The 23,232-nt window shown below is 33.2% G+C and overlaps 1 protein-coding gene and 1 pseudogene across 1 annotated transcript; one reads left to right on the top strand and one right to left on the bottom strand.

Moving 5' to 3' along the window:
* The first annotated feature begins 421 nt into the window (after nt 1-421).
* LOC133175719 (neuronal acetylcholine receptor subunit alpha-6-like) lies at nt 422-2,359 on the top strand (annotated as a pseudogene).
* Nucleotides 2,360-9,242: 6,883 nt separating this feature from the next.
* On the bottom strand, nt 9,243-19,222 carry LOC133175614 (uncharacterized). The gene is made up of 3 exons (XM_061310726.1): nt 19,198-19,222; nt 15,857-16,016; nt 9,243-9,475 (listed from the first exon to the last, which is right to left on the bottom strand). Exons 2-3 carry the CDS (start codon nt 15,904-15,906, stop codon nt 9,295-9,297), a joined length of 231 nt encoding a protein of 76 aa, XP_061166710.1. The 5' UTR covers nt 15,907-16,016; nt 19,198-19,222; the 3' UTR covers nt 9,243-9,294.
* Between the last annotated feature and the right edge of the window lie 4,010 nt (nt 19,223-23,232).

Raw genomic sequence — 23,232 nt, forward strand, 5'->3', positions numbered from 1 at the left:
AAATATTGTTCCTCATTTAATGCTTTTGGTATGGAATTTAATCTGGGGTTTTAACTGAATATAGTTTAATTGGCATTGTAGAATCCAAATTTATCGTGAGAACTAAAACATTGTGCAGAGTTTTCGAAATATAGGTCAAGACAAAAATCTGCTCAAAAGCTCTTGAGTGAACCTCTTTAACTTGCTTTATGAGCAAAATCGCGGTGTGAAAATGTTGTGGTGAGGTCCTTGGAACAGCGCCTTTAGTTAAACCGGCTGTTTTAGGCAATACACAGCTTATGAATGAATTATTATTTACTCTTTGAATGCGGCTTTTTAGGTATTAAAACGTGTAAAATGACAATTTTATCATTGTTTTAGATAGCTCAAACCTTAAGAGATCGTATACATGTTTATAATTTTTCCCCTGTAAGAAGGCTATATGATGGTTTGTATGTGGTTTTCGTCGGAATTTTAAAGTTCACAAAACACATATAAGTCACGAAATAAGGATGCACGGAAATACGAAAACAAAATACGGAGGGGTCAGATGGAGTTTTGTTTTCGGAATACGAAAATTAAAATGACGGATATTTGTTGTTGTTATTGATGTTGTTATTAATTCAGTAGCAACTATTAATATAATTATTGTACTTTTGTTAATATTTCTTAATAAATAAATTCTTAATAATTCGTATAATTCTTTAAACTGTATGGAAATGCACGGAAGAATTTATCATCCGTGTAAAAACAATCCGTGATTTGTATATTTTCTCTATTTCCCTACATCCGTGATTCCGTGTCCTGTCAGTGTTTTGTAAATTGCGTCGGCATTTAATTGAATAGGCCCTTTAAATAGCTAAAAACATGATAGACCTGTCATTTAATTAACACGTTTGCAGTCGGATCTCTTTTGATGCATTTAAAATCTCCCTTGATCTTCTATAAATTGTGTATTTAATGATAATTAAAGGCCTGTTTTGAACAAAAGGGTTAGCAGATTTTTTTAACACATTCAAAACCCGAATATAAAAGCACTATATAATGTAATTTAGAGTATGGATTCAACAATGCATTTACTAATTATTAACCCAGAGTACAAAAAGAAATGGCTTAATTAGCGAAGAAGAGGCTATCCAAAATAATGAGCAATCTGGAGAAAGTGGGATTTTTGTTCACATTTCTTTTTCTTTCTTCTGTTTTGCCACTGTCTTGGACTTACAATATCAATGACGAACTGAATCTACACACAACATTGTTTCCTACCACATACGATCCTCACGTCAGGCCCGGAGCGAATAGGACAAGTCCTCTACAGATTAACGTAACTTTTTACTTATTCAGTATCAAGGAGTTTGACGAGACTATAAGTAAATTCTCCATCACCGGAGGTCTATCTGTATCATGGATAGATGACCGATTAATATGGGATAAAACAAGTTACGGGGGGATAGAGGTCACTATTGTCCCCCAGAAGAAATTATGGATTCCATTTCTTGTCAATATGCTGGACTATAATACATTGAGTGAAATTGGACATCAGAATATGAATGTAAGGTTGGAAACTGATGGACAAGTAAACTGGGTAACTCCTAATCTTTTTGAGAGTACATGTGATGCTGATTTGTCTTACTACCCATTTGATACACAAACGTGTACCTTGAGATTCTTTATACCAGGGTATTTGCCCTCGGAAATTACATTCATGATCACCGACCAGATGTACATGTCGGAGTTTAGTGAAAACAGTCTTTGGGAGGTGACTGAAACAAAGCTATATACTTTCACAAATACTCTTCTTCTCCAGGAGGTACGAATGGCCATCACTATGAGAAGGAGACCAGTTTACTATATATCGAGCTTAATCCTCCCTGTCGCTTTTCTTTCGTTTCTCCAGCTGTTTGTTTTTCTGATGCCGCCCGACTGTGGTGAACGGGTTGGGTTTGCTGTAACCGTGCTTTTAGCGATCGCTGTCTATCTAACTCTAGTTCAAGATAAATTACCAGAGGGGTCAGAACCCAGTGTATCTTTCTTAAGCTACAAGTTGTTGGGAGACTTTATGGTCGGCGTTTTTATTGTGGTAGGCGTTGTCATTGGACTACGTTTTTATCAGAGAGAAAATGACAAGCCAATTCCAATCTACTTGCATACTTTTCACAGAATTTCGCTTTGTGATTGTCTATGTTGCGGGAGAAACCGAAAAGTGCACTTTGATGAGGGAGACACCATCAAAGATATTTCACTGGACCCTGTGTCTGAAATTTTGACATGGCGTGATATTGGAATAGCAACAGATCGTTTCTGTCTAAAAGTGTTTGGATTTTGTCTAATGAATTGTAATATTCTTTATCTCATTGTCCTTTCTATCCTCTCCTAGAGGAAACATGGAAATACTTTTTTCAAATCGCAAAAGACATTAATTTCCAATAAAAGCAGATGAGTTTTTTTGACATATTTTTTTTAAAAACTATTTTCTCCTTTTAAGTATTTACTCTTCTTGGTTATGTTAAAAAAAATTAAGGTCTTAACCCTTAATAGAAATGTTAAGAAATGTTAAGAGAACAAGTTGTTGTCCTTTAAAAGGACGCTATACAGATATACGTAAGGAAATAATACAATTAGTTTGAAATCAATTTGAAAAGCTTGACATTACCATCAGCATGGTTTTGCTTTAATGAAATTACTTTTAATCGGCTGTAAAAACTAAATGAAATGGAGATTACGAACAGTATTCAAGCTCAAAAGTCCATTTAACAATACAAATTTTGGAGCAGAGCAAACACGGACCTCTCATACATCAGAGGTGGGTTCAGGTGCCATGGAGGAGTGAGCATCTTCTGTCGACCGGTCACACCCGCTCCTTGTGGTCCTTGTCATGATTGGGAAATAACGGCAAAATCCGTCGACAATTCAGTGTGTAAATAATGGCCTAACAATTAGTATGAAAAACTTCAGTCAGTATTTGACTTTAAGGTAGATTGTATATGCTGACAAGGTCATTGTATCGCCCATAGAACTTACGAAATGATGACTTTAAACGAGACTGCTGATATTCTTGCTTCAACCACTTGTTTGTCAATAACCTATCTCGTTTTAGAAAATGGTCATACGTAGAGCATGCTCTTGCGTATCGAACCAACTGAGAAATATAAACCCCGTATGCAGGTGATAAAGGTATATTGCTGCATAAGTAAGGGAAGTTGACGATTGAAAAGTTAAAATCATCTTGTTTATCATAAAGCTTTGTTGTTAGATTACCATTAACGTCTTTTTCTAGTAAGATATCCAAATATGAAACAGATGTGCCAGACTCTGTGATATCTTTTAATTCAAGCTCACCGGGATATATCGTATCGATATGAGAATGGAAATAGCCATTGTTAATTGACAATACGTCGTCGATATATCTAAATGTTGAGTTGAAGGACACAGCAAGTATTTTTTTCTTTTCACGTATAAGATTTTGACAAATCCTGCTTCATATGAATACAAAAATAGGTCTGCTAATAACGGGGACGCCATTGGTATCCATGGTAATTCCAATAGATTGTTGAAAGACCTGGTCTCCAAAAACCACATAGATATTGTCAATCAAAAACTCATGCAAGCATCTTTTTAGTATCAACTTCAGAGTACTTGTGTGTAAAATTAGAATGTTTTTAACAAAATAATTGCGCAAATGACCAAAGACAAGGTAAGTAAATTTACGAGTTCCATTTTGATTGAAAAAGCAGCTGGCAATGATGTCAAAAAGCCTGGACTTTCATTTATCGTGGGGAATGGTTGTATATAAAGTTGAAAAGTCGTAAGTTTTTATGCTGTTGATTTTGGTAAAAAATTTTTGATTTCAAATTTTCCAAAAGTTCCTTGGAATTTTTTAGTACCCACATCTGATTTACACCTTTTCTCGAATATATTGTTTCACAGTACTCCTGAAGTTTCTCCTTCACTACTGTTAATATTTAAGTGAGGGGTAAAGAAAGAGGCTTGGTAGAACATTTACTGGAACCCGCTGTGTATCTTTGTTTGTAAGAATTTTTATGAAGTTTCGTAATCCAGTATAGATATGGTAATTCAAATTCATTTTGGTTGTTGGGAATAGTAAAAATTTCCAAAAACTGACATATGATTTTAAAGAATTTCCTACTTAGAAAGGGAGCTATGGGGTGTAAGTTGGATTATCGCTTGTAGAATAAAATCCCAGTTCCTCTAAAATACAATTTCAATAATGAGCATTACAAACAAAGACAATGTTGTTACCTGCTTTGTCAGCAGGGACCAGAACATACTGATCGTGTAATCTATCTAATTCTTTTTCACTTCTGAATTATTGAACACAGAAGGATAGTTGGTTTTCATTTTGCCCTTTAATCGCTTAATAGAGAAATACCGACATCTTACGAACGAACGTAACTCGCCCTAACTTTCCATATCTCGGAAGTTTTCCAGGGACCAGTTATTGCGCCTAGTTTAAAATTAATAAATCGGAAAAATTAAGTACATGTATATGTGTATAATAGAACGGACAGTATTTGAATCACTTTGTAAATGATAATTTCACCTGTCTAATTTTTTGTAATCACTTACAGTGTAATTAAAAGCGGACAAAGAGAAGAAAATACGCCAAAATACCTATGATGGGTTAGGAAACACGTTTGTGATGCGTCAGTGGTTATACGTATATACATGTGTACTAGTGTGCGCTGTGTTTATTTGGGGAAAGTTAGTTTTATATCATGGATGAAATCTAAACTTATTCCCTGTATAAATCCATGCAAAGGCAACAAGTTACTAGGTGATGCGCTTATATAGTGTCTTGTATTTAAAAGTGCACATTTATGTGTTTGTAAGAGAGAGAGAGAGAGAGAGAGAGAGAGAGAGAGAGAGAGAGAGAGAGAGCACAATGGACAATAATTGTTTTAATGAATTATACAATGCAGTATTGTTTACTAACGTTCCAGAAATCAAACATTAAAAATCAGAAAATAGTTGGCACTTCTCCGGAAAACGTTATATTTTTAAGGACATACGCAACGTTCCTTACCTACTGATAATTTTTCAAGATATTCTTAAGATTATAGTGTCATTAGATGTTCGTATACAAAAAAAATCAGCATGCATTACCAGGGGTTTTGAAAAGATATCAACTGATGAAAATTCTTGTATTAATCAAAGAAAAATATACAAAAATTACTAAACATATATTCTAGATGTTTTGTTTATCCAAACTTGTTTTAGAAGAAGTGTACAATAGCATATATAAACATTAAAATGTAGCACACAGTTCCTTTAAGTTTTGGAACTCTTCAACTCCTGGGGAAAAGACAATAAAGTTCAAACTACGTTGCGTATGTCCTTAAAGTGGTCTCGTAGAAGTTTGTGTACTTGGGGAGGGAGAGGGGGTCGAAGCTCAACTAATCGAATTAAATGTCCATTTTCATTACATTTAAGTAAATGGATTACAACGATCCATATACTACAAACCTCATAAAAGTGGAATGGGGCAATGCATGCATATGCAATATCTTTTTTCCATATCGTATCTAGTAAAAGAAAACGTAGCTTTTTCATTATGTGAAATATCACTTCAAAGAAATAAACGAGCATTCATATGATAGACAGTATCTTCTTGGATGATGTATTATATTGCAATCTTCACTTAACTTATCTTTCGGCTGCCTTTCATGATATATGTTATATCTGTATAGATATGTGAATTATAAAAAATTGCAAATTATGCATTTGGGTAGGGTCACAGACGTAGCATCGTTTTTTTTTTAAAGTGGGGGGGGGTATAAAAAATCAACTTACCTGAAAAAACCTGACAAGCAAAAAAAAAAAACCTTCTTTCGGTACCATTTTTTTTCATACATTACTACATTAGCCTTATTTGACTGTACTGCAACGGGGGGGGGGGGGGGGGGGGGGAATAAGCCTTTCAATGAACATTTCCAACAGTGAAAAGTAATGTGTGGAAAAGGTGGGAGCAGGCCCTTTGATGCTACATGTCTGAGGGTGTTGTATATTTATTAAATTTTCTTTGTACTCAATGTTCCATTATGTCATTGTTCGTTAAGCATGCATTATTCGTCAGAATATAAAATTGTATACGTGAAGGGTAACTTTTGACCCCGCACTCAGAGTAATTTCGACCGAAGCTCTAATGTACAGAAAAAAATATAGTTGAAATTACAACTTGCGTCATCTCTAAGAAAAAAAATCATAGATTGATTCAAGTATACTGACAAAAAGATACTGTAGTTCTCAAAATGTGAATAATTTGAAGACATCAAGTGCATGACGCTGATTCACTGAGTTTTACTGAGTTGTCAAGGCATGCTTCAAATGTACCTGCACACACAGGCAAATAAACAGAACAGACGAGTTTTCAATGATGAGTAGAAGTAGTTTCTACTGATATTTTTTTTTCCATATTTTAATACAGTCATGAATTCTTTCGGTAAAAATAATATTGCTGCAGATTTATTTATTATTCATTAGTCGAATTATAAACATATAATTTTCGTTTTTAAAAGTGGGAGGGGTTGGGGGAGCCAGAGAAAAATCAACTTACAAGAAAAAATCTGACAAGCAAAAGAAAAAAAGCAAACACAAAAACAAACAAAAAAAGGGGGGGGGTTTAAACTCGAAAATCCTTTTTCATGGGGGGGGGGGGTTCCAACTTTTTTCAGAACAAAATTTTCTTCATACATTATCATATAAAAAATTGGGTCGGTAGATAGGTAATAAATTTTTTTCCAGAAAATTTCAACATTCTTATTGATGGAGAAAGAAAATTCAAGAGAAAAAATTATCGTTTCCTCAGTTTAATCAAGTTTTGAGTCGGATCATTTTTAGCCAGTCGGTGAGGGCAAAGAAACAATTTTTTAAAGATGGTCTAACCTAATTTGGCTGATACCATGTGTCTGGAAATTACTCACCGAAGCAGCATTCATGTGGACAGGGGTTTACTAAGGCCAATTTCTGTTCAGCTGATTTGCATTGCATTTAATTTGTGAAAACTGAATATTTTAAATGAAACGTGCATGAGTTTCAGTTTCAAAAACATTCTCATATATGTCACGTCAGGAATGGCAATTGATTAATTTTCAACACAGATATTGTCAGAGGTGATAATTCCTTGTAATGGCTAAGAAAATTATCAAAATAAAATTAAACCCCGCTTCAATATACATGTACATGTATTATAGCCATATCATGAATGCATGGTAAAAAAGCCCGGTCGTATTTTTCGGTTGATAAGGCTTCTTCTCAGATACATACGATCCTTCGACGTAATTTTGCTCCAGTCTTTGCCCCCCCCCCCCCCCTTTCAGCTCCTTGATTTTTTAAAATCAAATATTTAGGATTTCCAACGTTTCGGCATGAGCATTACGTAAGAGACATGATTTATTTAAATGCGCATCTGGTGCATCAAAATTTGCACCATATATGATTTACATATACAAAGTTTAGCCAGTAGCAAGAACAAAAAGGCCACTGTTTTACCTTTATTTTTTTAACTCTCCCTCGCCCTCTTTTTCGTAAGACAGAATCTTTGACTTCATGCTTCAAAATAAGACATTTTTCACTTTCCTTTTACATGTGTATTTCCCTTTTCGGAACCCCTTTGCTCTTTTAAATGTCCATTGAAATGTATTGTAGCGTCACTGTAGCGACTACGACAAGAAGTAATTTTCAGGTATCCTGCGGGGATTTTATCTTTTGAAATCGCAATAATATTGAAGAATTCAATAATGCAAATGTGAATACAATGAGCGATCCCCTTTTTTGGTTACGTTCGTTCGTAAGATGTCGGTATTTCTTTACTGCGAGATTTTAACATAGATGTATACGCGATCTGATTCATTTAATCCATTCTGGCATCGTGTCAAGGTCGTCTTTTTCATGTCTGGCCCATCGCCTGGCGTAATCTTCCACAGAATCCATAATATTTATAAAATCATGATGCCAGTTAAAAGATCGGGGTTCCCTCAATTTTGGCCCTTTTAAAATTATTAATTTAAGGTCCTCATTATTAACTATATTTACGTCACCAGTAATAACGTGTCCAGCAGGACTATAGTTGTAGGGTGAAGAAGAACATGAACACACACGATTGAGGATTATGTTTCAGATACTCGATATCTAGGTTCTGTAAAGTTTTCTTGTAATTAAAACGTTTGGAAGCAATAGTCGATGTATATCTGTAGGAAATACGAGGTGTAGTCTTCACCTTGAAATATGGTGGAATACAAGACTGGATCCTTTTGTGATTAAGAATATTACTTATAGAATAAAATTTTTAAGAAATATTAATTATAAACGGTTGCTTTTATTACACCAAGTATACTAATCATTGAGGAAAAAATATATCTATATAGACAGGCACAAACAGATATCAATTAGATAAATTTTATAAAACCATAATAACCATTAACAGTATTTTACTAAAAAATTATATACATGTATATAAAATGACATTTGAGCAACTGTAAAATATAAAGAAATGAAAATGATCAATATATTAATAAAATATCATAAATCGCAAGAATTTTCTGAGTAAAACGACTTTTCAAAACAAAAATTGGAAATGAGTCTAAAAACATTCAAATCAATTTCAGATTCAAAGAAGATATGCACGTATTGACTCCTTAAATTGTTAAGGAAATGGATATGACGTACATGTTTGTAAACCAATTAATAATTATCATTTAAATACCCTTAATTGATGAAAGACCTCAAATTAATCGATACATTAATTTTCATTGATATCTGATGAGAACCTCACGCGTGAAAAACATAATTTTAGACAGGACTCTAGACTATAAGAGATTAAGAGATTACAATTCTGAGGTGAATTAGTAACTTGTCACTGTTTCTGTGGAAGTTCGGAGTTCATCATTATACCTCTGATATAAAAAACTAATAGTGGAATTTTCATCTTTTCATGATTTCAAATCAATTCTCAAAACACGCACACGTTCATTCCTCTTTTGACTTCTTACCGAATGCCCATTTTCTTTCTTTTTTTGTATAATGAGTGCCTGGATGGCACTACCAATAATAATTCATCAGAATTTATCCCTTTAATGAAATAAATTTAACAACATACGTCTGAATAATTAATTATAATTTATCCAATGGTAACAGTTTCAATAATGATATATTGATATATTTGTGCACTGCATATTAGATATGAAATTATTTGATAGGATTTTATTAGGTAATTTATAATAATCAAAACTAATTGTTTTGCCAACGTTATTAATACATGTATGAATAAATTAACATGTTACTTTTCCTCAAAAATTCTCAGGCTTTAGAATAAAATGTGGATTTATCCGGCACCTGTCCGGCGTTACATCCGTCAGAGACACAACAGAAGTGACAGTTGTATTGTCCTGTCATTGGAACACTGCCGTAGTTGGTACAGTATTCCAGATCTGACGTTTGGTGGAACCACTTGTTTCGACACTCCTCCTCTGTCACACACCTAATTAATAAAAAAGAGAAAAATGTGTTGATGGACTCCTAAATATCGAAGGTTTTTCCATATTTTTTGTAAAACATGAGATAGGACTGTATACATTATCTTGACTCCTTGCTAAAGTTTTTCGATTAATACAAGAATACATAATAATTAAGGATTTTTAGAAAGCCATTCTTCTTTGATTTGATTTCTAAATCAATTTTCATTGATGTTTCTGTGTTGAATTCTTGAGAAAATGATAAATGTATTTAAAAATTTAAGCAAAAGGCTGTTTACATAAATGTGTTTAACCCAAAAATTTGTCACAGGGATAATTTAAGGTCATTTGGACAAAGGTACGGTTTCAATACAAATCTTGCCCAGTATATTTCAAAAATATGAAAGTGATTTAAGAAATTAAAATTCATGCTTTCTGAGTCATTGAAATTCCATGCAGTAAGAGCATACAAATCGTTTTTCTCATATGACTTCCCAAAGGCTTATTGTGACGCCATAGACTTGTGTATTTTCCCGAATTTTCTCAAAAAGTTGCAGAAGACATCATTTTCCAGTGAAATTTTCTTTCAGATAATATAGAGCACATGCATCGCCCACAAAGATTTTCAGAAGTATGATTTTTCAAAGGATTTTACACAACATATCCGAAAATTGCAGTGGGCGATAACTGTGAACACTATTTTCTTAAGGAAAAATACCCCAAGAAATGGGTCCTTTTGAGGCTTTTTCTGTTAAAAACTTAGAAGTGTACCAAATTAATGACGTCATATTTCCAGAATGGTCCTATTTCATATCGTATTCTTTCATGATTCATCACATTCTTATACTCAACTCATATTTAAGCCAATTCCATAACTTTTTGAAAACATTAAATTTTGAGGGCAAAATAAAGCCCAAACCGTACCTTCTTCTTTGACAGTAACTAGTCAAAAAAGCATGAACATCTTTTTGAAGTCTTCATTTCTTACATAAATATTTCATGGCTTTTTATAAAACTTTCGCTTGTATATACTTAAAATATATATAGCATACATACTTAAGATAGGCAAACTGTTTGCATGACTAATGTGAGCAGTTATGTATTCTTGTTTTACCCCCACTTGAAAAGCCAGGGTATATAGAATGATGGGGATGTTCGTGCGTCCTTGCGTTCGTTCGTCCTTCCGTCCATACATCCGTAACACTTCGGGGGTACCGATCTCTTATCAACAACTCCACTTTTACCACTGAATAAAATTTTAATTAGACTCTCACAGAATCTTTATAGCATAGTCCTATTATTAACCTTAAATTAAACATTTTTATCAGACAGTTATTTGGGGTTTACCATAGCATAACATGGGCACAGCCATTCTTTCTATTACATTTGGGGGTACCCATCTCTTATCTGCAAATTCTTCTATATCACGAAATAAAATTTTATGGGACTCTCAAGGATTCTTTATTACATAGTGCTATTGTGCATCTCATATTTCATGTTCTTATCAAACATATATTTGAGGTTTTCCATGGCAAAACATTGACACTGCCATTCTTTCTATGATATACGGGGTATCCATATCTTTTCCGCAACTCCTCCTATACCACTGAATAAAATTTAATAATACTTTCACATAATCTTTATTTTATAGTACCATTGTGACCTCCAATTTCATGATAGAACGTTTGCTCTAGAGTAGCAGATTAAGAAGTTGATCCTTACGTTGCAGGTTCGAATCCCACCGCTCCTTCGGATGAGACCGTATAAACCGACGTCTCGTATCGCAGTAGGTGCTGGTACGAAAAAGATCCCTTACTGCTCAATGGCCCTCAGTGCAGAGAAAAGGTCTAAATTTGCAGCCCTCCACTAGCAAGTGGTGGTGTCTCCATATGATTGAAAAATTCTCTAGAGGGACGTTAAACAAACAAAGAAATCTATTTCATGTTCTGATCGGAAAAAATATTTGGTGTATACACCTGTATAACTCTCTTACGAGCATGACCTCCTATACCACTGAATAAAATTTAATGAGACTTTCACAGAATCTTTATTACAGTTGCAAGGTGTCACTGTGCACCTTTTATTGTTTATTCTGATCAGACAGTTGCTTGTTTTTTTTTTTTTTGTTTTTTTTTTAAGCAAAAACGGACTTTGCCATTATACTCTTATGGAAGCAGCGGGCAGGGGGTGGGATGGGGTGGGGGAGTGGGATGAGTTATCATTTTTTTAGCTCAATGTTCACAGTACCTCTAGATTTAAGGATCCTAGTCTTGAGCTCAAGACAAAGGGTAAGATAAGTTGACTAGTGAATAAGCAATTTTGTCCATCACAAACTTGAATGAATGATACTAGTTATCATGCAAATAGTTTGCATGTTAATAACAGAATGTTCAAAGATATAACGCTTCCATATATAACATGAAGAATAAATTTACTACCATCCTTATGCTTGTGAAAGTTGTGAAATCTTGTATCATAAAATTTTCCATATAAGTAGACGTGCACAGCTGATTATAAACATATAATCAATTTGCATCCTAGAATGTCGCAATGAAGACTTATAAAATATTGTGAAGAAGAACAGGGACCACAATATTTAATTTGCAAAAAGGACATGCATATGCAACACACTATGTCATACAGTAGGGAAAGTGGTAATATGAATCGATCAGAAACCTGATTTCCCATGGCCACTAGTTTGAGTTTATCACCCGAAGACCTCTTTCTTATAGATAATTGTTATTTCATTTAATCTTGCATCAATACAAAAGAAAGGGAGAGAGAGAGAGAGTCATATTAGAGAAATACCGACATCTTACGAACGAACGTAACCAAAAAAGGGGATCGTTCATTGTACTCACATTTGCATTATTAAACTCTTCAATGTTATTGCGATTTCAAAAGATAAAATTCCCGCAGGTTACCTCAAAACTACTTCTTGTCGTAGTCGCTACCGTGACGCTACAATAAATTTCAATGGACATTTAAACGAGCAAAGGGGTTCCGAAGAGGGAAATACACATGTAAAAGGAAAACGAAAAATGTCTCATTTTGAAGCATGAAGTCAAAGATTCTGTCTTACGAAAAAGAGGGCGAGAGAGAGTTAAAAAAAATAAACATAAAACACTGTCCTTTTTGTTCATGCTACTGGCTAAACTTTGTACATGTAAATCATATACGGTGCCAATTTTGATGCACCAGAGGCGCATTTAAAGTTACATAGTGTCAATATCATGTGTTTCTTTTAAGTTTTCTTTTTCGTGTTGGGGCAAACTAAAATTATTTTTACTTGTATTTTTCTCCACAAAAGTAGTTTTTTTAGGTTCTGAAACCTGTAATTTTCTGAGACGTAATACTTTCAAGAATTGAATTAAATTTGCATGTGTCGTGCAAAAATCTTACTTCTGTAAATTTCCCCGTTTGTCCGTCACAGTGTCTCTTTAAACAAATTATGTCTCTTAAGTAGATTCCTTATTTTACGCGAGTGCTCAATATCGCGAAATGGCCGAGGGGCATCAAATCGCGAGAACAATAACTCGCGAATGGGTGATGTATCTAGAGATTTTACATACAGTAAAGCACCATAAAAATAAAAGCGATTAATTTTATTTTGCGAGTGGTGCTTCTCGCGTAATTACGCGATAATTTATTCCTCGCGTATATTTAGGAATCTACAGTAATGCTCATGCCGAATCGTTGGAAATCCGAAATATTTAATGAAAAAAAAAATCAAGAGCTGAAAAGGGGGGAGGGGGGGGGGGGGCAAAGACTGGAGCAAAATTACCTCTAAGGATCGTATGTATCTAAGAAGAAGCCTTATCAACCGAAAAATTACGAACGGGCTTTTTTCCCACGGATTCATGGTATCGCTATAATACATGTACATGTATATTGAAGCCGGGTTTAATTTTATTTTGATAGTTTTCTTAGCCATTACAAGGAATTGTCACCTCTGGCAACATCTGCGTAGAAAATTTATCAATAGCTATTCCTGACGTGATATACATGAGAATGATTTTGCAACTGAAACTCATGCACATTTCATTCAAAATATTCAGTTTTTTACAAATTAAAATGCAATGCAAATCAGCTGAACAGAAATTAGCCTTAGTAACCCCTGTCCACATGAATGCTGCTTCGGTAATTTCCAGACACGTGGTATCAGCCAAATTAGGTTAGACCATCTTTAAAAAATTCTTTCTTTGCCCTCACCGACTGGGTAAAAATGACCCGACTCAAAACTTGTTTAACCTTAGGAAACGATAATTTTTTCTCCCGAATTTTCTTTCTCCATCAATAAGAATGTTGAAATTTTCTGGAAAAAAAAATTATTACCTATCTACCGACCCAATATTTATATGATAATGTATGAAGAAAAGTTTGTTCCAAAAAAGTTGGACCCCCCCCCCCCATGAAAGAAGGATTTTCGACTTTAAACCCCCACCCCCTTTTTTTGTTTTTGTTTTGTTTTTGTTTTTGCTTGTCAGAATTTTTCTTGTAAGTTGATTTTTTTTCTCTGGCTTCCCCAACCCCTCCCACTTTTAAAAACGAAAATTATATGTTTCTAATTCGACTAATGAATAATAAATAAATCTGCAGCAATATTACTTTTACCAGAAAGAATTCATGACTGTTTTAAAAAATGAAAAAAAAAATCCGTAGAAACTACTTCTACACATCAGTGAAAACTCGTCAGTCTTTTTTTATTTGCCTGTGTGTGCAGGTACATTTGAAGCATGCCTTGACAACTCAGTGAATCAGCACCATACACTTGATGTTCTCAAATTATTCATATTTTGAGAACTACAGTATCTTTTTGTCAGTATACTTGAATCAATCTATGATTTTTTTTTCTATGAGAGGACGCAAGTTATAATTTCGACTATAGTTTTTTTTTCTCTGTACATTAGAGCTTCGGTCGAAATTACTCTGAGTGCGGGATCAAAGTTACCCTTCACGAATACAGTGTATCTTGTAATTTTATATTCTGACGAATAATGCATGCTTAAAAAACAATGACATAATGGTACATAGCTTGAGTACACGAAAATTTAATGAATATACAGCACCCACAGACATGTAGCATCAGAGGGGTCTGCCCCACCTTGTGCACACATTACTTTTCACTGTTCGAAATGTTCATTGAAAGGCTTGTTGCCCCCCCCCCCCTTTTTGTTGCAGTACAGTCAAATAAGGCTAATGTAGTAAAGTATGAAAAAAATTGGTAGCGAAAGAAGAATTTTTTTTTGCTTGTCAGGTTTTTTTCAGGTAAGTTGAATTTTTTTCTCTGGCTGTCCCCCCTCCCCATTTAAAAAAAACGATGCTACGTCTCTGACCCTACCCAAATGCATAATTTGCAGCTTTTATCATCCACATGTCTATACAGATATAACATATATCATGAAAGGCAGCCAAAAGATAAATTAAGTGGAGATTGCAACATAATACATCATCCAAAAAGATAATGTCTATCATATGAATGCTCGTTTATTTCTTTGAAGTGATATTTCACATAAAGAAAAACCTACCCTTCTTTCTTTATGAAGTTACTTTTTCTTTTACTAGATACGGTATGGAAAAAAAATTATTGCATATACATGCATTGCCCCATTCCACTTTTATAAGGATTGTAGTATATGGATCGCAGTATTCCATGTATTTACTTAAATGTATTGAAAATGGACATTTGATTCGATTAGTTGAGCTTCGACCCCCTCTCCCTCCCCAAGTACACAAACATCTACGCGCGAGCACTTTAAAAATATTACGTTTTCCGGAGAAGTGCCAACTATTTTCTGATTTTTTTAAAATGGTTGATTTCTGAAACGTTAGAAAACAATGTTACACTGTATAATTCATTACAACAATAATGTCCATTGTGCTCTCGCTCTCTCTCTCTCTTACAAACACATAAATGTACACTTTTAAATACAAGACACTATATAGGCGCATCACCTAGTAACTTGTTGCCTTTGCATGGATTTATACAGGGTATGAGTTTAGATTTCATCCATGCTATAAAACGAAACTCTCCCCAAATGAACACAGCGCACACTAATATATACATGTATATGTATACGTATAACCACTGACGCATGACAAATGTGTTTCCTAACCCGTCATAGGTATTTTGGCGTATTTTCTTCTGTTTGTCCGCTTTTAATTACATTGTAAGTGATTACTGAAAATTAGACAGAAGAAATTATCATTTACAAAGTGATTGAAATACTGTCCGTTCTATTATACACATATACTTAATTTTTCCGATTTATTAATTTTAAACTAGGTGCAATAACTGGTCCCGGGAAAACTACCGAGATACGGGAAGTTAGGGCGAGTTACGTTCGTTCGTAAGATGTCGGTATTTCTCTATTTATACATGTATTATCTCGCTCTTACAAACTGACCTTTTATAGCTTTTTGGATAGGCAGTTCCGTCATGGACAATGTCAGTCATGCAGAAATGTTCATCCGATGTACAATTCTGTAATCTTCCCAAGTAGATTGACCTCGTATCACAGGAGAGAGATGAATTGGCATCTCCACATGTATGACACTTTCTAATGCCTTTTATAAAATAATGAAAGATTAGTATTTAAACGTGTATATCTATATATTATTATGAATTAAATTCACCCAAAGAAAAGCTTATACAGGGAAGTGATGTGTGCTTTTCAAAGAGTAACTTTTACAAAACTCATCCCCATTCAGTATTAAACATCATTATACAGGGATATCAACAATCTCGTTTAAAGTAAACCTTTTGCTAATTCTAACTTAGTTCTAATGACCTTGCTTTACGAATACAACCTGTCACTGAATGGAATGTCGACTTAATATGTTTTTCATACAAATTGTTAAGCCTTTCATTCATGCTGACTTTTTTACGGATTAGCTTTTTTACCCGATCAAGGATAAAGAACACACGGTGGGCATGACCTGTCGACATGAAGTACTCCTCCGTGGCACCTTATTCCGCTTCTAGTATTTCCAGATGTCCGTGTTTGCCATGCTTTCATTTTGTGTTGTTGTATTCGATTTTGAACTTGATCACTGTTTTTTAAATTAAATCTTTACACAATTTAGTAAAGTATAATGAACATTAGAATAATCTTTTTATACAAAAATTAATTTGTATGCTATGAGATTTAAGATTAGAGACATATTGTTTTTGTCCTGTCTGAAAATCATGTCAGTATCTCCTTTCACAATCTTTAATCTTCCTAACAACTTTAAAACAAAAGAAGTTAGAGACTTTATGTTTTGTAAAGTTATAGAAATTATGACAGGGGTTTTTGAATTAATAATTTTTCATCCAACTTTTAAGTCTCCTTTTTTGATTAGAAGAAAACCTACTCAAATTTATATGGATCGAAGAGGGGTGGGATGTGTTAAGTCAAACAGGTATTCTATAAGTAATGAATGTATTGTTTAAATGGAGGGAGGGTCCGCTTGAGATTAAGGTCAGTTACATTATAAAAATGGTTAATAATTCGTTCCTCTAATTCAAATCAGTAATTTCAATGGTTGGCTCAATGTATGTTGCATTGTTGAACATTGAGAATAAATTTCTTACTATCTTTTATCAAAATATTACAGGAAAGACATTTATTTCAGCATGAATTATTACTGAAATGACACATACATTTATATTTAAATGACATTACTTTAATCATTGCTATCAAATGCGTGTCCAATGATGTAAAATAATAATATCAGCGTGTTAAGAATGTTTGACTGACACTTAGAATTTCTCTTGGATAATCTGCAAATATCAATACAACCAAAGGGGGAGGGTTACTTTCATTTAAATGTGAAAGGTATAAATGCTATGTATCTGTTAGGTATATACATGTATAAGGAAACTGTAAAACCACATACATGAACATGTAATTATTCAGAAGACATGTCCACTATGTCAGTGGCTTGTATTTGTTAACTGGTCGTCATTCTGACTTTTTAGTCCCCTACCGGTGAAACCGGAGGGGACTATAGGTTTCCTCTGAGTCTGTCCGTCTGTCTGTCTGTCTGTCTGTCCCACTTGCATTGGTTTTCCGCAATTTTTTTCTAAACGCTTTCAGATATTGAGCTGATCTTTGGTATGTGACTTTACCTTGATTAGTTATAGATCAAGTTTGCATTTCGTCCCGCTTCATTAATTTTTGACGGAATTATGGCATTTTCAATTCTTAACGGGAACCAGATTACACTTGCCGGTAGGGGACTAGTATTGCTAATGTAATACTCTCAGAATGCTTGTTATTATTGGAATTATTGGAATGCCTCCATTTGTAAGCTTTCATAAGAACATTGAAGGAAAGTATATATTTTCTAGGAATGGTAACATGATGTCAAATATTGTTACGAACTTACCGTATTGATACATGCAATTTGTTTGACTTTAATACTTTGTTATTATTGACTTTCTTGTTATATTTTTATTAAATCCATATGGTTATGTACGTGTGCTATTATTGTGACTTTCATTCGGACTAACAGCATAAAAGAAGGAATAAAACGAACTCTGAGCCCGATGTCAAAAACGTCCTATGTATTTGCAAATTAACTATTAATTGAAGAGATGAACAAAAGTTGATGTAATTGAACTTTATTAATTTGATTTGTATTCTTATAATGAGAAAAATGGTATGTTTCGTTTGTTCTATATCGGTAAAACGTTATTATTTACCTTTCACAGTTAGGCGCGCTAACTTGGATAATGGTTTGGTCATTTTGACGTTATGAGTATCTGACGTCTCTACGTCAACATGACAACTTTTCTTTATAAAGCAGAAGTCAGTTGACAGTAGGGAGCGATTCGGTATACTAGGTGTATAAGACAGTGGTATGTACAAACTGTACCCAGTCTAAGTATATTATTTTCCCGTTTGTGAAAGAGTCGTTTACAACCATGTTATTAGAAACGTCCTGGATTGACCATTGGTTCGTCACCCTTTTGTTAACCTAATTGGACCATTCGATCATCAAAATAAACCTTGTTACACAGGATGTTATTCAAATAATTCTGGTGCATGTATTACTTAAGGTAAACCAACAATTTATCGTTATTTATTATATAAATTATGGTTAACATAACCATTTTGACCTTGACCAGTGACCATAAAACCAACAGCGACCCATAATTTAGTAATTACCCTGTACCCTCAGTTTCGTTACACTATTTTGAACATGTTACATAATTCTTGGCATTTAATTGAAAAAATTGTATCAAAATATTTTTAAATACTTAATACAGATTTAAATTTGATACTATATTTACAAAAATCTGTTCAGCAGCCTTATCTGTAAACTCCAACGTAGGAAACAAATTTAAAATAAAGGAGAAATGAAGATTGATGTTTATCAAAGTGAGAGTTAGAATAACCTTACATTTGAATTAAATGTAGTTGCTTCAATATTTTTAGTGTGGAAATTATACTCTTCCATATTTTTCATTTGTTAAGCATAAAATAAGATAAAAAAGCTTTATTTATAATGTAAAGGGAAATGTAGTATCCAATGAATCTTTGAAGAAGGTGAATATAACAAAAAGCAATCGATGCCATCAATTTTAAAAAAAAAAACTATACAAACTGGTATCAGTTGCAAAATCCTGGACCCCTGGAAAGACCAGAGGTGGGATTAGGTACCTTTATCTATACAACACACCATGTAAGCTGAGGTATTTGCACTTCGCACTTGAGTTTCTGACGATGTTATTATAAGAAATCGAAAGAATTAGATATACCTGTAAATGTTGATGGACGACTGTTCGATGGTGTTTCAGTTGGTAGTACAGATACAGTACTTGTCCTTGTCTGAGTGGAAAGTTTTGATGTTTTTTTCTGCATTTTTTGGGGTTGTTACTGTTTTCATTGTTGTTGATTGTGCCGTTGGTGTAGAATCTAATAGAAATAAAAGGACATTGCCATTCCTTTTTTTCTTTTTTCAAAAAAATACTTCTAAGCATTTCAAATATCTGAAAAAATTACTGAACTTTTCAATCATTTAAAATAAACATGTACAATTTTTTAACAAACATGTAAAGATAAATTAGCAATAGATGCATTTTGGAAATTGGAGGCACAGGAACTACCCATAATTACAATTTTAAAAATAATGCTGAATTAACACTCCCAACCCCTCCCCCAATCCGTTTTATATTGAGTAGAATTTTTTCCTCAAAAATAGAGGAGACTTTAAAGTTCGATTAAAAAATATTAAACTCCTTTCATACATTTTTATAACTTTGCAAAACATAAAGTCTCTTACTTCCTTTGTTTTAAAGTAATAAAGCGAGGATTTAAGACTGTGAAAGGAGAGAATGACGAATTTCGGACAGGACAAAAAAAAATATGCCTCCGATCTTTAATCTCTGAGCATACAAATCAATGTTTGTACAAAAAGAGCTCTCGGATTTAATTCAAATGTTCCCTATACTTTACTAAATAATATATATATATATTTTTTAAATGAAAAAGATTTGATAAAAACAGTGATCATGCTCAAAATCGAATACACCAATACAAAATGAAAGCAGGACAAACACGGACATCTGGAAATACTAGAAGTAGAATAAGGTGCCATGGAGGAAAACCCAATGTCGACAGGTCACGCCCACCGTGGGTTCTTTATCTTTGATCAGGTAAATGAACTTATCCGTAGACAAGAAAGTATGAATCGATGGCATAACAATTTGTATGAAAAAAATATAAGGTCAACATTCGACTCAGTGGCAGGTTGTATTTGCAAAACAAGATCATCAGAACTAACATGGAATAAGCGAAAGGTTGACAGTATAGAACACTTGGCTGGCGGATTTGGGAAGATAAATAAAGATACACCATACTGACCATCAGAAAAACAGTGTCTTGTTAAGAGGACTTATCGCAAAAATTATCACTAAATCATAATTTTTCGAAGTAGAAGTTATTTTGTAAATAAGGATGCCATAAACGACATTATATAGTAAAGTATATATTTTGTGACTTGTATTAAAATTTGCAGAACAAAACATATGTTCCTCTCTAATAAATACTACCAAAATATACTTTTCTAATGAAGTAATATTTTTAGCTTTAAATCGGGTGATTCAAATAGTTCATGTCTTAATTAGACTTTTTTTTAAATTACCACATCTGAGAAGAATGGAGAAACAGAATGATTCTTACAAGCAAAATCACCTTTGCAACCATTGGCTGTTGGGTAGCTGCATTAGGAAAATATTGACAGCTTTACAAAATACACACATTTGTACATTATTCAAGTTCATTTGAAACTGTGGTGACCATTTAAAAAAATCTAACTAAGACATAAACTATTTGAAGCACCTGATTTTAAGCAAAAAAAAAATTAATTTCACTAGGAAAGTATATTGTTGTAGAACGTATTTATTAGGGAAATATTTGTTTTGGATGCAAAGTGTAATTACACATCACGAAATACGTACTATACTATATAATGTCGAGGCATCCTTATTTTATAAAAAAAAAAATCTTTTACTTCGAAAAATTACGATTTTATGACAATTTTTGCGATAAGTCTCCTTAGCAAAATACTATTTTTCAAATGGTCAAAATGTACCAAACTTTCCATATCCGTAAGCCAATTGTTTTAAACTATCCTGCAAGTGGATAAAACACTTGGCTGGCATGCAAAAACAACGCAGTTATTGATGTATAAAGCTGCAATACTCATAATAATTTCAGAAATGAGATATTTACTTTAAATTGTCCGTATGCATTGAAGTCGTCTCTTGCTTTAAAAAAAGAAAATATTTGCAATTGTTATAAAACTCAGACTCTGTAATTCAAAGAATAGTGAAAAGAAAATTATTCGGGCTGTCATTTTCTCTGTACAAAGGACATATCCTCCTCTAAATCAAACAAAAAGGATCAGCATTATAAATTTTATGTGTTATGAACTATTTTAGAGGTTGTTTTCTCGTCTTAGAATTATAGCCCCCCCCCCTTTTTTTTTAAAAAAAGATAATTTATGAAACAAAATATATTTCTTTATGAAAGGTAAATATTCAGTTTCAAGTATTATACAAACAGATCAAATATATGTTTTAAAGTGATATGATCCAAACTTTTGTAAAGCTTTATTAGGTGACAAAATAAAAAATTCCAAAATCGATGGACTGGCAACAAAAATTTCAGAAAAAAGAAATTAAATTTGTTTTAAAATTCAAACGATACAAAATTGCACCTCTTCTCTATCGGTATAAATTTTATTCGATCTTATTGAAATTTCCTTTTAACAAACAAATCTGAAACTATGTATACCTGTATTTATCAGCATATGAAAATTTAAAACAAATCAGTTATCTCCTAAAAACAGATATAGTTAACTCAAATATTGTTCATTCAAGATATGATATAAAATTAATGTCTTTCATTGCGAAAAATTTCATTATAAACATACTTTTTTATTCTTATTTATCAGCATAAACCAAAGAAACTTAGATTGTACGAAATGTCATAAATTGCCAATTTTAACTTTAATACCAGCTGGAAAATTCAAACTTAAACAATAAAACAAAAGGTAAAAACTATCATTCTCAACTTATACGATTGCATTACATAGGAATCAGATGTCAGACCATACCAAAGCAAAGAATATGTGGAAATGATCACGTAATACTCAGTAACTTTATTCGTTATAATTTTTTTTGTTTAAGATTCAACCTAGGTGAGTTCGATCTACTCTACCCATGCTGGCTTCCTAAACTCTATAAAAATCCTTAAAAGGAAAGATATATTACCGATTCTAGCAAATGCTCTATACCAAGCCCCAACTCCTTACCGAAATATTACTTGCTGTAAAGGAGAAACTTCAGACGTACGTTCTGTGCTACAGCATATTCTAGAAGTGGTGTAAATCAGATGTGGATTCTCAAACATTTTAAAGAAAAAATAAAAATCACCATTTTTTTCGAAAGTCTACAACATTAAAACGTATGACTTTTCTACACTTTATACAACCATTCCTAACGATAAATTAAAAACTAGACTTTTTGATATCATACAAAATGCTTTTTCAATAAAAATGGAACTCGGAAACTTTCCCTTTTGTGTGATTGGCCATCAACAAAATTATTTCATTAAAACACTCTGATTCTACACACAAGTACTCTAAAGTTGTTAATAAAAGGATGCTGGAGTTCCTCATTGATTTATGTAGTTTTCGGAGACCAAGTCTTCCAACATACTGTTGGAAACCCGAAGGCACTAATTGTGCTCTTTTATTAGCCGACCTGTTTTTATAGTCATATGAAGCAAAAATACTTACCGTGGCCTTCAACTAGACATTCAGATCTATCGGTTTTATTAAGAATATATTACCCATTAATATGTTAACTCGATATATCCCAGTGAATTTGAAATAAAAAACATTGCACTGTGCCACATCTGTTTCATATTTGCATGTTTTACTGACTATAGAAGGCAAAGGCCAACTAACAACTAAACTTAAGACAAACGAGATGACTTCAGCTTTTTCTTCGTCAACTTTCCTTATTTATGTAATAATATTCCGCTATCACCTGCATATGATGTTTATGTTTCCCAACTTATTTGCAACTCAAGAACATGCTGTAAGTACGATCGATTTTTAACCGAGGCAGGCTATTCACAGAAAAGTTGATTTTACAGGGATTTCAACAACGTCATTTAAAGTCAGCATATTGTGAATTCTATGGTCCTTATAGTAACCTTTTTAGCAAATGTAACCTGTCACTGGGTCGTATTTTGGCTGACTTTTTTCGTATATACATGTACCA

This window comes from Saccostrea echinata, unplaced genomic scaffold (genome assembly GCF_033153115.1).
Source record: "Saccostrea echinata isolate AGI-Se365-2 ecotype Australia unplaced genomic scaffold, CSIRO_AGI_Sech_v1 ptg000064l, whole genome shotgun sequence".
NCBI lineage: Eukaryota > Metazoa > Mollusca > Bivalvia > Ostreida > Ostreidae > Saccostrea > Saccostrea echinata.